Source organism: Ornithodoros turicata, chromosome 8 (genome assembly GCF_037126465.1).
Source record: "Ornithodoros turicata isolate Travis chromosome 8, ASM3712646v1, whole genome shotgun sequence".
NCBI classification, from domain to species: Eukaryota; Metazoa; Arthropoda; class Arachnida; order Ixodida; family Argasidae; genus Ornithodoros; species Ornithodoros turicata.
Window position 1 is genome coordinate 16,266,803 of NC_088208.1, and position 14,770 is coordinate 16,281,572.

General features: G+C 45.5%; 1 protein-coding gene across 2 annotated transcripts in view; it reads left to right on the top strand.

Annotated features, from left to right (window-relative positions):
* The window catches only part of LOC135366538 (natural resistance-associated macrophage protein 2-like), a 63,134-nt gene that overhangs the window by 22,526 nt on the left and 25,838 nt on the right, over positions 1-14,770 (top strand). For both annotated transcript variants that reach the window (XM_064599269.1, XM_064599270.1), the window contains exons 7-8: positions 11,971-12,109; positions 13,038-13,193. In XM_064599269.1, the coding sequence (XP_064455339.1) occupies positions 11,971-12,109; positions 13,038-13,193 (295 nt within the window). The remainder of the gene's footprint in view (positions 1-11,970; positions 12,110-13,037; positions 13,194-14,770) is intronic.

Genomic DNA, 14,770 nt, shown 5'->3' on the forward strand with positions numbered 1-14,770 from the left:
CCTATCAGAGAAACGTCATCATGACGTTATCGTGACGTTGGTGGACATAACGAAAACGAAACAGCGCGGACGGAGAACGCAGCCGTTTCACAAAGCCATATAAATTCCTATCAGAGAAACGTCATCATGACGTTATCGTGACGTTGGTGGACATAACGAAAACGAAACAGCGCGGACGGAGAACGCAGCCGTTTCACAAAGCCATATAAATTCCTATCAGAGAAACGTCATCATGACGTTATCGTGACATTGGTGGACATAACGAAAACGAAACAGCGCGGACGGAGAACGCAGCCGTTTCACAAAGCCATATAAATTCCTATCAGAGAAACGTCATCATGACGTTATCGTGACGTTGGTGGACATAACGAACACGAAACAGCGCGGACGGAGAACGCAGCCGTTTCACAAAGCCATATAAATTCCTATCAGAGAAACGTCATCATGACGTTATCGTGACGTTGGTGGACATAACGAACACGAAACAGCGCGGACGGAGAACGCAGCCGTTTCACAAAGCCATATAAATTCCTATCAGAGAAACGTCATCATGACGTTATCGTGACGTTGGTGGACATAACGAACACGAAACAGCGCGGACGGAGAACGCAGCCGTTTCACAAAGCCATATAAATTCCTATCAGAGAAACGTCATCATGACGTTATCGTGACGTTGGTGGACATAACGAAAACGAAACAGCGCGGACGGAGAACGCAGCCGTTTCACAAAGCCATATAAATTCCTATCAGAGAAACGTCATCATGACGTTATCGTGACGTTGGTGGACATAACGAAAACGAAACAGCGCGGACGGAGAACGCAGCCGTTTCACAAAGCCATATAAATTCCTATCAGAGAAACGTCATCATGACGTTATCGTGACGTTGGTGGACATAACGAAAACGAAACAGCGCGGACGGAGAACGCAGCCGTTTCACAAAGCCATATAAATTCCTATCAGAGAAACGTCATCATGACGTTATCGTGACGTTGGTGGACATAACGAAAACGAAACAGCGCGGACGGAGAACGCAGCCGTTTCACAAAGCCATATAAATTCCTATCAGAGAAACGTCATCATGACGTTATCGTGACGTTGGTGGACATAACGAAAACGAAACAGCGCGGACGGAGAACGCAGCCGTTTCACAAAGCCATATAAATTCCTATCAGAGAAACGTCATCATGACGTTATCGTGACGTTGGTGGACATAACGAAAACGAAACAGCGCGGACGGAGAACGCAGCCGTTTCACAAAGCCATATAAATTCCTATCAGAGAAACGTCATCATGACGTTATCGTGACGTTGGTGGACATAACGAAAACGAAACAGCGCGGACGGAGAACGCAGCCGTTTCACAAAGCCATATAAATTCCTATCAGAGAAACGTCATCATGACGTTATCGTGACGTTGGTGGACATAACGAAAACGAAACAGCGCGGACGGAGAACGCAGCCGTTTCACAAAGCCATATAAATTCCTATCAGAGAAACGTCATCATGACGTTATCGTGACGTTGGTGGACATAACGAAAACGAAACAGCGCGGACGGAGAACGCAGCCGTTTCACAAAGCCATATAAATTCCTATCAGAGAAACGTCATCATGACGTTATCGTGACGTTGGTGGACATAACGAAAACGAAACAGCGCGGACGGAGAACGCAGCCGTTTCACAAAGCCATATAAATTCCTATCAGAGAAACGTCATCATGACGTTATCGTGACGTTGGTGGACATAACGAAAACGAAACAGCGCGGACGGAGAACGCAGCCGTTTCACAAAGCCATATAAATTCCTATCAGAGAAACGTCATCATGACGTTATCGTGACGTTGGTGGACATAACGAACACGAAACAGCGCGGACGGAGAACGCAGCCGTTTCACAAAGCCATATAAATTCCTATCAGAGAAACGTCATCATGACGTTATCGTGACGTTGGTGGACATAACGAACACGAAACAGCGCGGACGGAGAACGCAGCCGTTTCACAAAGCCATATAAATTCCTATCAGAGAAACGTCATCATGACGTTATCGTGACGTTGGTGGACATAACGAACACGAAACAGCGCGGACGGAGAACGCAGCCGTTTCACAAAGCCATATAAATTCCTATCAGAGAAACGTCATCATGACGTTATCGTGACGTTGGTGGACATAACGAAAACGAAACAGCGCGGACGGAGAACGCAGCCGTTTCACAAAGCCATATAAATTCCTATCAGAGAAACGTCATCATGACGTTATCGTGACGTTGGTGGACATAACGAAAACGAAACAGCGCGGACGGAGAACGCAGCCGTTTCACAAAGCCATATAAATTCCTATCAGAGAAACGTCATCATGACGTTATCGTGACGTTGGTGGACATAACGAAAACGAAACAGCGCGGACGGAGAACGCAGCCGTTTCACAAAGCCATATAAATTCCTATCAGAGAAACGTCATCATGACGTTATCGTGACGTTGGTGGACATAACGAACACGAAACAGCGCGGACGGAGAACGCAGCCGTTTCACAAAGCCATATAAATTCCTATCAGAGAAACGTCATCATGACGTTATCGTGACGTTGGTGGACATAACGAACACGAAACAGCGCGGACGGAGAACGCAGCCGTTTCACAAAGCCATATAAATTCCTATCAGAGAAACGTCATCATGACGTTATCGTGACGTTGGTGGACATAACGAACACGAAACAGCGCGGACGGAGAACGCAGCCGTTTCACAAAGCCATATAAATTCCTATCAGAGAAACGTCATCATGACGTTATCGTGACGTTGGTGGACATAACGAACACGAAACAGCGCGGACGGAGAACGCAGCCGTTTCACAAAGCCATATAAATTCCTATCAGAGAAACGTCATCATGACGTTATCGTGACGTTGGTGGACATAACGAACACGAAACAGCGCGGACGGAGAACGCAGCCGTTTCACAAAGCCATATAAATTCCTATCAGAGAAACGTCATCATGACGTTATCGTGACGTTGGTGGACATAACGAACACGAAACAGCGCGGACGGAGAACGCAGCCGTTTCACAAAGCCATATAAATTCCTATCAGAGAAACGTCATCATGACGTTATCGTGACGTTGGTGGACATAACGAACACGAAACAGCGCGGACGGAGAACGCAGCCGTTTCACAAAGCCATATAAATTCCTATCAGAGAAACGTCATCATGACGTTATCGTGACGTTGGTGGACATAACGAAAACGAAACAGCGCGGACGGAGAACGCAGCCGTTTCACAAAGCCATATAAATTCCTATCAGAGAAACGTCATCATGACGTTATCGTGACGTTGGTGGACATAACGAAAACGAAACAGCGCGGACGGAGAACGCAGCCGTTTCACAAAGCCATATAAATTCCTATCAGAGAAACGTCATCATGACGTTATCGTGACGTTGGTGGACATAACGAAAACGAAACAGCGCGGACGGAGAACGCAGCCGTTTCACAAAGCCATATAAATTCCTATCAGAGAAACGTCATCATGACGTTATCGTGACGTTGGTGGACATAACGAACACGAAACAGCGCGGACGGAGAACGCAGCCGTTTCACAAAGCCATATAAATTCCTATCAGAGAAACGTCATCATGACGTTATCGTGACGTTGGTGGACATAACGAAAACGAAACAGCGCGGACGGAGAACGCAGCCGTTTCACAAAGCCATATAAATTCCTATCAGAGAAACGTCATCATGACGTTATCGTGACGTTGGTGGACATAACGAAAACGAAACAGCGCGGACGGAGAACGCAGCCGTTTCACAAAGCCATATAAATTCCTATCAGAGAAACGTCATCATGACGTTATCGTGACGTTGGTGGACATAACGAAAACGAAACAGCGCGGACGGAGAACGCAGCCGTTTCACAAAGCCATATAAATTCCTATCAGAGAAACGTCATCATGACGTTATCGTGACGTTGGTGGACATAACGAACACGAAACAGCGCGGACGGAGAACGCAGCCGTTTCACAAAGCCATATAAATTCCTATCAGAGAAACGTCATCATGACGTTATCGTGACGTTGGTGGACATAACGAACACGAAACAGCGCGGACGGAGAACGCAGCCGTTTCACAAAGCCATATAAATTCCTATCAGAGAAACGTCATCATGACGTTATCGTGACGTTGGTGGACATAACGAACACGAAACAGCGCGGACGGAGAACGCAGCCGTTTCACAAAGCCATATAAATTCCTATCAGAGAAACGTCATCATGACGTTATCGTGACGTTGGTGGACATAACGAACACGAAACAGCGCGGACGGAGAACGCAGCCGTTTCACAAAGCCATATAAATTCCTATCAGAGAAACGTCATCATGACGTTATCGTGACGTTGGTGGACATAACGAAAACGAAACAGCGCGGACGGAGAACGCAGCCGTTTCACAAAGCCATATAAATTCCTATCAGAGAAACGTCATCATGACGTTATCGTGACGTTGGTGGACATAACGAAAACGAAACAGCGCGGACGGAGAACGCAGCCGTTTCACAAAGCCATATAAATTCCTATCAGAGAAACGTCATCATGACGTTATCGTGACGTTGGTGGACATAACGAAAACGAAACAGCGCGGACGGAGAACGCAGCCGTTTCACAAAGCCATATAAATTCCTATCAGAGAAACGTCATCATGACGTTATCGTGACGTTGGTGGACATAACGAACACGAAACAGCGCGGACGGAGAACGCAGCCGTTTCACAAAGCCATATAAATTCCTATCAGAGAAACGTCATCATGACGTTATCGTGACGTTGGTGGACATAACGAAAACGAAACAGCGCGGACGGAGAACGCAGCCGTTTCACAAAGCCATATAAATTCCTATCAGAGAAACGTCATCATGACGTTATCGTGACGTTGGTGGACATAACGAAAACGAAACAGCGCGGACGGAGAACGCAGCCGTTTCACAAAGCCATATAAATTCCTATCAGAGAAACGTCATCATGACGTTATCGTGACGTTGGTGGACATAACGAAAACGAAACAGCGCGGACGGAGAACGCAGCCGTTTCACAAAGCCATATAAATTCCTATCAGAGAAACGTCATCATGACGTTATCGTGACGTTGGTGGACATAACGAACACGAAACAGCGCGGACGGAGAACGCAGCCGTTTCACAAAGCCATATAAATTCCTATCAGAGAAACGTCATCATGACGTTATCGTGACGTTGGTGGACATAACGAAAACGAAACAGCGCGGACGGAGAACGCAGCCGTTTCACAAAGCCATATAAATTCCTATCAGAGAAACGTCATCATGACGTTATCGTGACGTTGGTGGACATAACGAAAACGAAACAGCGCGGACGGAGAACGCAGCCGTTTCACAAAGCCATATAAATTCCTATCAGAGAAACGTCATCATGACGTTATCGTGACGTTGGTGGACATAACGAAAACGAAACAGCGCGGACGGAGAACGCAGCCGTTTCACAAAGCCATATAAATTCCTATCAGAGAAACGTCATCATGACGTTATCGTGACGTTGGTGGACATAACGAAAACGAAACAGCGCGGACGGAGAACGCAGCCGTTTCACAAAGCCATATAAATTCCTATCAGAGAAACGTCATCATGACGTTATCGTGACGTTGGTGGACATAACGAAAACGAAACAGCGCGGACGGAGAACGCAGCCGTTTCACAAAGCCATATAAATTCCTATCAGAGAAACGTCATCATGACGTTATCGTGACGTTGGTGGACATAACGAACACGAAACAGCGCGGACGGAGAACGCAGCCGTTTCACAAAGCCATATAAATTCCTATCAGAGAAACGTCATCATGACGTTATCGTGACGTTGGTGGACATAACGAACACGAAACAGCGCGGACGGAGAACGCAGCCGTTTCACAAAGCCATATAAATTCCTATCAGAGAAACGTCATCATGACGTTATCGTGACGTTGGTGGACATAACGAAAACGAAACAGCGCGGACGGAGAACGCAGCCGTTTCACAAAGCCATATAAATTCCTATCAGAGAAACGTCATCATGACGTTATCGTGACGTTGGTGGACATAACGAACACGAAACAGCGCGGACGGAGAACGCAGCCGTTTCACAAAGCCATATAAATTCCTATCAGAGAAACGTCATCATGACGTTATCGTGACGTTGGTGGACATAACGAACACGAAACAGCGCGGACGGAGAACGCAGCCGTTTCACAAAGCCATATAAATTCCTATCAGAGAAACGTCATCATGACGTTATCGTGACGTTGGTGGACATAACGAACACGAAACAGCGCGGACGGAGAACGCAGCCGTTTCACAAAGCCATATAAATTCCTATCAGAGAAACGTCATCATGACGTTATCGTGACGTTGGTGGACATAACGAAAACGAAACAGCCCGGACGGAGAACGCAGCCGTTTCACAAAGCCATATAAATTCCTATCAGAGAAACGTCATCATGACGTTATCGTGACGTTGGTGGACATAACGAAAACGAAACAGCGCGGACGGAGAACGCAGCCGTTTCACAAAGCCATATAAATTCCTATCAGAGAAACGTCATCATGACGTTATCGTGACGTTGGTGGACATAACGAACACGAAACAGCGCGGACGGAGAACGCAGCCGTTTCACAAAGCCATATAAATTCCTATCAGAGAAACGTCATCATGACGTTATCGTGACGTTGGTGGACATAACGAACACGAAACAGCGCGGATGGAGAACGCAGCCGTTTCACAAAGCCATATAAATTCCTATCAGAGAAACGTCATCATGACGTTATCGTGACGTTGGTGGACATAACGAACACGAAACAGCGCGGACGGAGAACGCAGCCGTTTCACAAAGCCATATAAATTCCTATCAGAGAAACGTCATCATGACGTTATCGTGACGTTGGTGGACATAACGAAAACGAAACAGCCCGGACGGAGAACGCAGCCGTTTCACAAAGCCATATAAATTCCTATCAGAGAAACGTCACCATGACGTTATCGTGACGTTGGTGGACATAACGAAAACGAAACAGCGCGGACGGAGAACGCAGCCGTTTCACAAAGCCATATAAATTCCTATCCGAGAAACGTCATCATGACGTTGGTAGACAGACTGAAACCGAAACAAATTGGAAGGGGAGGGCTGGGCAGTTGTTCGCTGTCTCCTATTGAAAGAAAAGTAGGACCGAAGGTCGCGTCCCTTTCAGATACCACCGTAATCCTCTCAAGACCGTGGCTCTCGGGCGCGACCTTGTTCACCCCCTAGCTTCGCTCATAGTTCAACTCTACCAAACTGATGGCGCTGTCGAACACTATGACGTCATTTGTTTACAAACAGGGAGATGTCTCTATTCCTTCCCGAAGGTCAAGAGTTTGCTTCTTTGAATGGTGCACACAAATGAGGGCACGTTTTGAGTCACTTTGTTGTGCCGGCTGTGCTGTCTGGGGTTTTTCCTGGGTTTTCCTCAGACGCTTTCAGACATATGTCGGCACAGTTCCCCTAGAAGTCGGCCCAGGACGCACATTTCCCCAGAGCATAGATGGGTAGAAATCCAGCGAACCGGTAGAGATGTAGGAAGGGAGTTGCCTCAGAAGAAGAACAGAAGAAGAACAGTCTCTGTTCGAAATATCGGCGGCTTCTGTCCTGAGGCAACTCCCTTCCTCCCTTTCCCCAGGGCGTCAGTCGTGACGTTGCCCACATACGTGAGGCCGACAACGGCAAGCCCTTTCACCATCACCACCACCACCACCACTTTGTTGTCTTCATTCGCGTTCCCAGTCCACCGCAGAAAGGAAAGAAGGCTCCACCCAGGGGTTGGTTGCACCGTCTCGAAAGTCAATGTCGTAATCTTGTGCAGAATGTTCGCGCTTGCTTTATATACAGGGTGTTTCAAAAAACGTGTCATTCGGACTTTATAAAAAAACGGGGCGACGGAAAAATACGGGGTAAACGGCATTTGTGTGGCAACTAAATTTGCCACCTTGAAAAAATAGTTTCATTTGATTTTAATTAAAATAAATTGAATTTCTTTAATTGAACTCCAAAATTTCCCAAGTCAACCTAACGTTTTTTTTTTTTTTTTACAGAATTAGAGAGCCCGTAGCAAACTTAGTCAGATCCACTAAGAAATCCGCTCGATATTGCAAATGGAACTGCCCAAAAAAATTCCCGAAATTGAGGCTCCAAAGTTTCGGGTATTCAACAGCGCACCAAATCAGTCGCAAAGATGCGCAGAGAGCAGCACATGCTCCTGCCCCCATGAAAGATAGAAGGTCGAAAAAAAAAAGAGGGCGTTAAAAAAGAGGCGGAACCATTTTTGTTTGCCGCTTATCAACGTATGGTGGAATGTCACCGCCTTGTTATCGGCACGTCTTGTGCTGCACGCCGGTTCGGCGATAAATTGTTCTAGCTTCGTTGGGGCAGGAGCATGTCCTGCTCTCCGCGCATCAATGCGACTGATTTTGTGCGCCGTTGAAAACCCGAAACTCTGAAGCCTCAGTTTCGGGACTTTTTTGGGGCAGTTCCATTTGCAATATCGAGCGAATTTCTTGGTGGATCTGACTAAGTTCGCTACGGGCTCTCAAATTCTGTAAAAAAACGTTAGGTTGACTTGGGAAATTTTGGAGTTCAATTAAAGAAATCCAATTTATTTTAATTAAAATCAAATGAAAATATTTTTGCAAGATGGCAAATTCAGTTGCCACACAAGTGCCCTTTACCCCGTAGTTTTCCGTCGCCCCGTTTTTGTATAAAGTCCGAATGAGACGTGTCATTTCACAAAAAACGTGTCGGGGGATATGTTTAATGCAAAGTAAGAAAAAAGGGAAGGGAAAGGTTAGCCACGGTGTGGGCTTGCTATTCCCTAATGCTTTCAAGCAAACAGAAGAAAACAGATGGGATACAGAAAATTATCAAAAAATACAGAAGGAATAGCTCCTTCACTAGTCGTTGCGCATAGGACGCATCAGAGAATGCCCAGGAGTTTAGATTCCCGAAGGAATAGTGTCAGCGCGTGTCGGGATTTGTCATCGTTGCATGAATAAGGCGTGCAGCACAGAGGTGAATGTCATGCGCCCTCAACCAATGCCTGCCTTTGTGCCTTTGGACCTTACGTGCGTAACTTTTAACAGAACACTGCTCGGATGTCTCAATTATTCTAACGTCGTTATGAAACTCGTGACGTCATTTGCAGGCTCCCTTTACTGAATAACTGTGCGTCGCTCGCTTCTCTGTACCTGCGCTAGTAGTATAGCGACAGGTCCAGTGCACAACATTGTGCACTAACGCGCAATACTGCCACGTGCGCCACCTAGCAGCCGTCACGACCCACGCTGCCCCGCGACATGTCCAGGAATATGCCAGCGTGATGTCCAGTTTGAGTCCATGTTGAGTTCAGCGATGTCCAGTTTGATGTCCATGTCGACGCATTGTCGAATTTAATTTCCATACGAACTTTAAAACACGTTCTACATGTAACGATTTGGCAGTGATGCCAGAAGTGCATCACTGGGCATTCTGAAAAGGCAACCAAGTCAAAAGCCTTCGAAGTACAGAAACCCAACTCAACTCGAAGGAGTTGTTGCGCAGAAGTTCAGTGTTTCTCCCAGAGATTCTTACCAGAAATAATAAAGTTTCCATTTCTATTTCTGATACTTGAAGATCTCCACTTATTTTTTCCGATCGAATTTCGGTATTGGTTTCCATTTCCGTACTTGAAGTAGATGTTTTGTTTTTCTCAGCTGTTTCTGATCCGGGTCTCATTTTTAAAAAAATCGGATGTTCTGTACTTGTACTTATACTATCTGTGTCATACTTGATCACTCATACTGTGTTATATTGTGTCATACTGTCATACAGTCATTGTCATACTGTAACATACTCTATTTCTGTTCCATACTCGAGGCACGAAAGAGCTGACGATGACTGTGCTCCTCCTCGAGCACTGATACTTGAATTTATTGAATTTAGAGTCACGATGATATGGCTTGACACACATTGGATTGGACTGTCTAATCTGGAGTGCACGTTTACAGCTGGATGTGAAGTAAACTGCTTGCTGGCTACTGAGACGTGTGCATATGCAACACGTTCACCAAGACCCGTACTTGACATGCATTTAATTGTAATTGACTGCAATACGCTATGAATATCTTCCCTTTGGGTCCTGCATCCAATATGATTTGAGTCATGCACTTAATCTCGTATATTTGCAATAAAATTGCAATTCCAAAAAAATTCATATTTTAATACCAAATATAAAAAAGAAATTTGTGGAGTTTCCAGTTCAGGAATAACTGGGGTCGTATGATAGGTTTCTGTTATGTTCACTCTCCTCTGAATTCTCTTTCTATTTTGGTTTCTGGTAGTAGAAACGAAAATATTTCTGTTTCTGTTGTTGGTTCTGATGGAATTCAAATAGAAACCGTTTCTCTTTTCCATTTGTGTTTCTGGTTTTCTCCGGTTTCTCCTGGTTTCTCCCCAGGTTTCTCCGCTAAGAAGTTGTGGCCAGACTGTTTTGGGCTTTGCATTTTGGAAACCGAAAATGGAAATACATTCATGTCCCTCCTACCCGTAATGCAGATAACTGTAAAGCTCGTCATCCACTCTATGTTACAGGATCACAAAAGAGCAAAAATTTTGCCTCACAAAATGAAAGATGTCATTACTTTGAAACCAACACAGTAGGAAAGGAAGAATTCATTGGTTGCTTCGTTTATGATTTATAAGCGAAAGAAACTGCAATTTATGCTTGCATTGGTCACCACCACCATATCGAGTACCCACCACCATATATATATAGTATATGGTGGTCACCACCACCATATATATAGAGTATCGCTCGCTGGCAATGAAACTCCCTATTCCTTAGCTTAAAAATAAAGTTGTTGTTGTTGTTGTTGTTATGCTTGCACCCTTCCTCTCCTTCTCAAGGTGGTGGAGGCCTGTGGTGGTGGTGGCAAAAACCGGCTTGCCGTTGTAATTGGTTTCCTCAAACAATTTACCCAATCATCAGGAGAGGTCGTTTGAGGAGACCAAGGACAGGCCGCTTTACATTGCCCAGCTTCTCGAGAAGGGAGAAGAGCGAAAGGGTGAATTACGATTTTGTTGGCACATATGCCACGAACGACGCGGCTGGTGAATCCCTTAATTGCATTATGGCAGTTCCTCTTATATATTACGAGCGGCATGGCTGAGCGGATGAAGGTGTCCCACTCGTTGATGGTAGCCAAGGTCGTGCTGCAGATTTGGAGGTGGTGGGTTCGAATCCTGCCACCGACTTACTGTGTGAGGTTTTCCTTGAGTTTTGCGAAGGCTTTCCAGACGAATGTCGGCACAGCGCCCCCTGAAGTCGGCCCAGGACCCGCACCAACCCCTCTGTCCCGCACTCCTTCCTGCTGCCCTCCCTCCATCTGTCCACATCTGTACGCCACTCTTAGCCACAGTTGCTTTATGGCGCTACAAAGGAATTCAAAAAAAAATCCTTTTGTATTGCACCCAATGATTTATTATGTGGTGGGAGGGAATTCTTGCGCTTTGGGGCACCTTAAAACGTGGTCTTGAGTGTGTGGCCATGGACGTGCGGCAAACATGAAGCAGCAGAGAGGGAGCTGCCTGACCTTCACTCCCATCAGGCGCCCCCACATTAATCTTATGACCCCGTGATATCAATGATAATCATTGTCTTAGGGCCCCTTGCAGGTGCCAAAGCGTTTGTACAAGATGTACTAATCAAAAATTCATAATTCAACGACCACTTGCACGCACTAGAGTGTAATCTGCAATCATTGTTTTCGTGCGCCACTTGCCGTGGCCAGAAACAAAAATTTTATGGAGCGATATGCTCCGCTCCTTTAATGTGGCCAAATCAAATGGTCTATAAATCAGACCACTGAGCTTCAGTCGTGACAGATCGTGTACAGTGTGGGTGTGATTTCTTTTCAGAGTTCCTCTCTACGCTGGCGTAATCATTACAATAGCGGACACTTTCACCTTCCTTTTCTTGGACAAGTATGGTTTGCGCAAGCTTGAAGCCTTCTTTGGTTTTCTCATAACAGTCATGGCTGTCACCTTCGGCTATGAGGTGGGTATCTCGAGGTGCATGACCAGTCATGCTTTTTCTTGAGCTAAAAATGCATATTGTCTTTGCGCGAAGGGACTATGCGTAAGGGACTATGCGTAAGGGACTGAATTCTTAAGAAAGCCTTTTCAACTTGAAAAGCAGAACTGGAGAACATAATCTTGCTCAAATGCGGCGATAATAAGGTGAAATATGACATAAACTACCTTGGCAAAATCAATGTTTTCATGGGTGGAGTCTTAAAGAAGCGTGCCTTCCTTGTGTTGCTTATGCTTGAAAAAGCATTTTCTTCTAAAGTAATTATGCAGAAAGACGCAGCAAACAATTTAAGATATTCGCTATCCAGCCTCGATAAAGATTCTGAAAAATAAGCATGGGACGAAAAGTTTGCTGGTTATATGTACATATTTTCAATACTCCTTCAAGCATCTAGGGGACCACCCTGTTTGCAGCTATACACTATGTGAAGACAGCAACACGAACTGACAACACTCTTTTTTGGCATGTCGGCAGCTGTAAACGAATAGACCTCTACTCGAGAAACGTCATCATGACGTTGGTAGACAGACTGAAACCGAAACAAATCGGTAGAGGAGGGCTGGGTTCCACGAATGGGGCAGTTGTTCGCTGGCTCCTATTGAAAGAAGAGTTGGACCGACGGTCACGTCTCTTTCAGAGCCCATCGTAATCCCTTCAAGACCGTGGCTTTCGGTCGCGACCTTGCTCGCCCCTAGCTTCGAGCCCAGTTCAACTCTACCAAATTGGTGGCCCTGTCGAACACTATGAAGTAATTTGTTTACAGACATGGAGAAGTCTGTTCTCAAAATATTTGTATGTAGTAGATTAATGTGTGCCATTGAAGAGACGTGCAAACTGCGTACTGACGCAAAGTAATCCTGATCCATATTCCACCTACCTTTTTTTTTTTCAGTATGTTATGGTACAGCCTGACCAAGTGCAAGTCGTAAAAGGGCTCTTCTATCCATACTGCTCTGGCTGTAATAACAGCGCTTTGCTACAGGCAGTAGGCATCGTTGGTGCCATCATCATGCCCCATAACCTCTTCTTGCATTCTGCTCTTGTCAAGGTGAGAGGTGCTTGTCTTACAGGAGTTGTAGAAGCTCCCCCCATAAATTTTGCTAAAGCAAGGTCTGAACATTTGGTATGGTTCCTGTTCCTATTTGTTCAGTCATCTCCTACATAAATGTAAAGTGGAAAAACAATAACGCACTGATAGACTATGAAAGACATACTGGTCTGACTGAGTTAACCCATGCTACATGGGCACGAAAAACGACATTACGGTATACTATCATTCGTATCACGAATGTCATGATTTACTCTCCTCTTTAATGACATGAAACTCTATGAAGATGATGCAACTAAAATAGATGCGATACGACTGTTCAAGAATAAAACGTAACTTACATGTTGAATGTTTAATATTTCGAAACGTAATAATGTTCTGTTGATTTTTCGTGTAAACCAATGAAGGAACCAGAATCATATTTCGGGAATTTTACATGTGGAGGAGGATTTCACCCTCGTGCTCCTTCTCCCAAATGCACTACCGAAGGTAGGATTTCGCGGGGATTTGAACCCCGTTTCACTACGCCACTGGTGTGAACCGACTTTAATGTGTTTTAATACCACGTGCGCTCAACATAAGAAGCCAACACGCAGGACATTTTCTTCCGCTAGCGTTGCCGCGCGTCTTTAACTCACAACTACAAATTAATAACAACTAACAAAATTCCTAACAACTCGGATGTTTGTTTCATGAAAAGATGCAGGTGTATCAGTTAAAATTTAAGAAAATATCTTTTTTTGTACGGTAGGGGTTTTACGCAAACCAAAATTCGTGGTCTGCGCAAATAATTGGAGCGAGAATAGGCACTGCATGGACGAATGATTTGTGGCAAACCCATTATACAGGAAATAACAGTGAATAGGCTGTAAAGTGAAAATGCAACCATCATTTTGTTATGCACCACCGGGCAGAACTTGGCTTTGTGATGACGCACACAAGTCATCCCGTCCCAATCCTTCATACTTTTCATACTAACGAAATTCAAAGATTGCGAATTGCGCGATCGCCCCGTCCGCAGACGTCCGCCAAGGGAAACTTTGGAGGCAGTCGCGGATTGGCAGACAGATCCCACGTGATATTGAAGTGCTACGTAACCTATTTGACACAAGTTACTTTTTCGCATTGGACCTGTTTTGAAGAGCAACAGCAACCCTTCTGCAGTTCCGTTTAAATTGTTGAAACCTGTACGAATATCTTTGGATGTGCGCCATCTGTTGGCCCTTCTCTCACTCCGCATCTCCGCGTCGTCTGCTCATCTGCCACTACCCACGGTCCCAGCGTCAGTAGTGACCAGAAGATGAATGCTATAGAAGTCGCTTGGTATTGCTGCTGTGTGCAAACCCTCGCAACCAGGTGGTATTTCTACAGATGTCTGGTTTACGTTGGCGTGTTCAAGGATGCGCCAACCGTGCACGTTCGAAGACGAAGCGCACATTGCAGCTGGCCACGACCTGCCATCTGGTTAGCCTCGTTGCTTGCGTTCTCAATAGATGGCGCGCGCGTCGTCCCAGAGTTGCTGCGTCGTGGGAGCCGCAAATTTTTCTTGGCGCAGCAATCTTTGAAATTACGTTGCT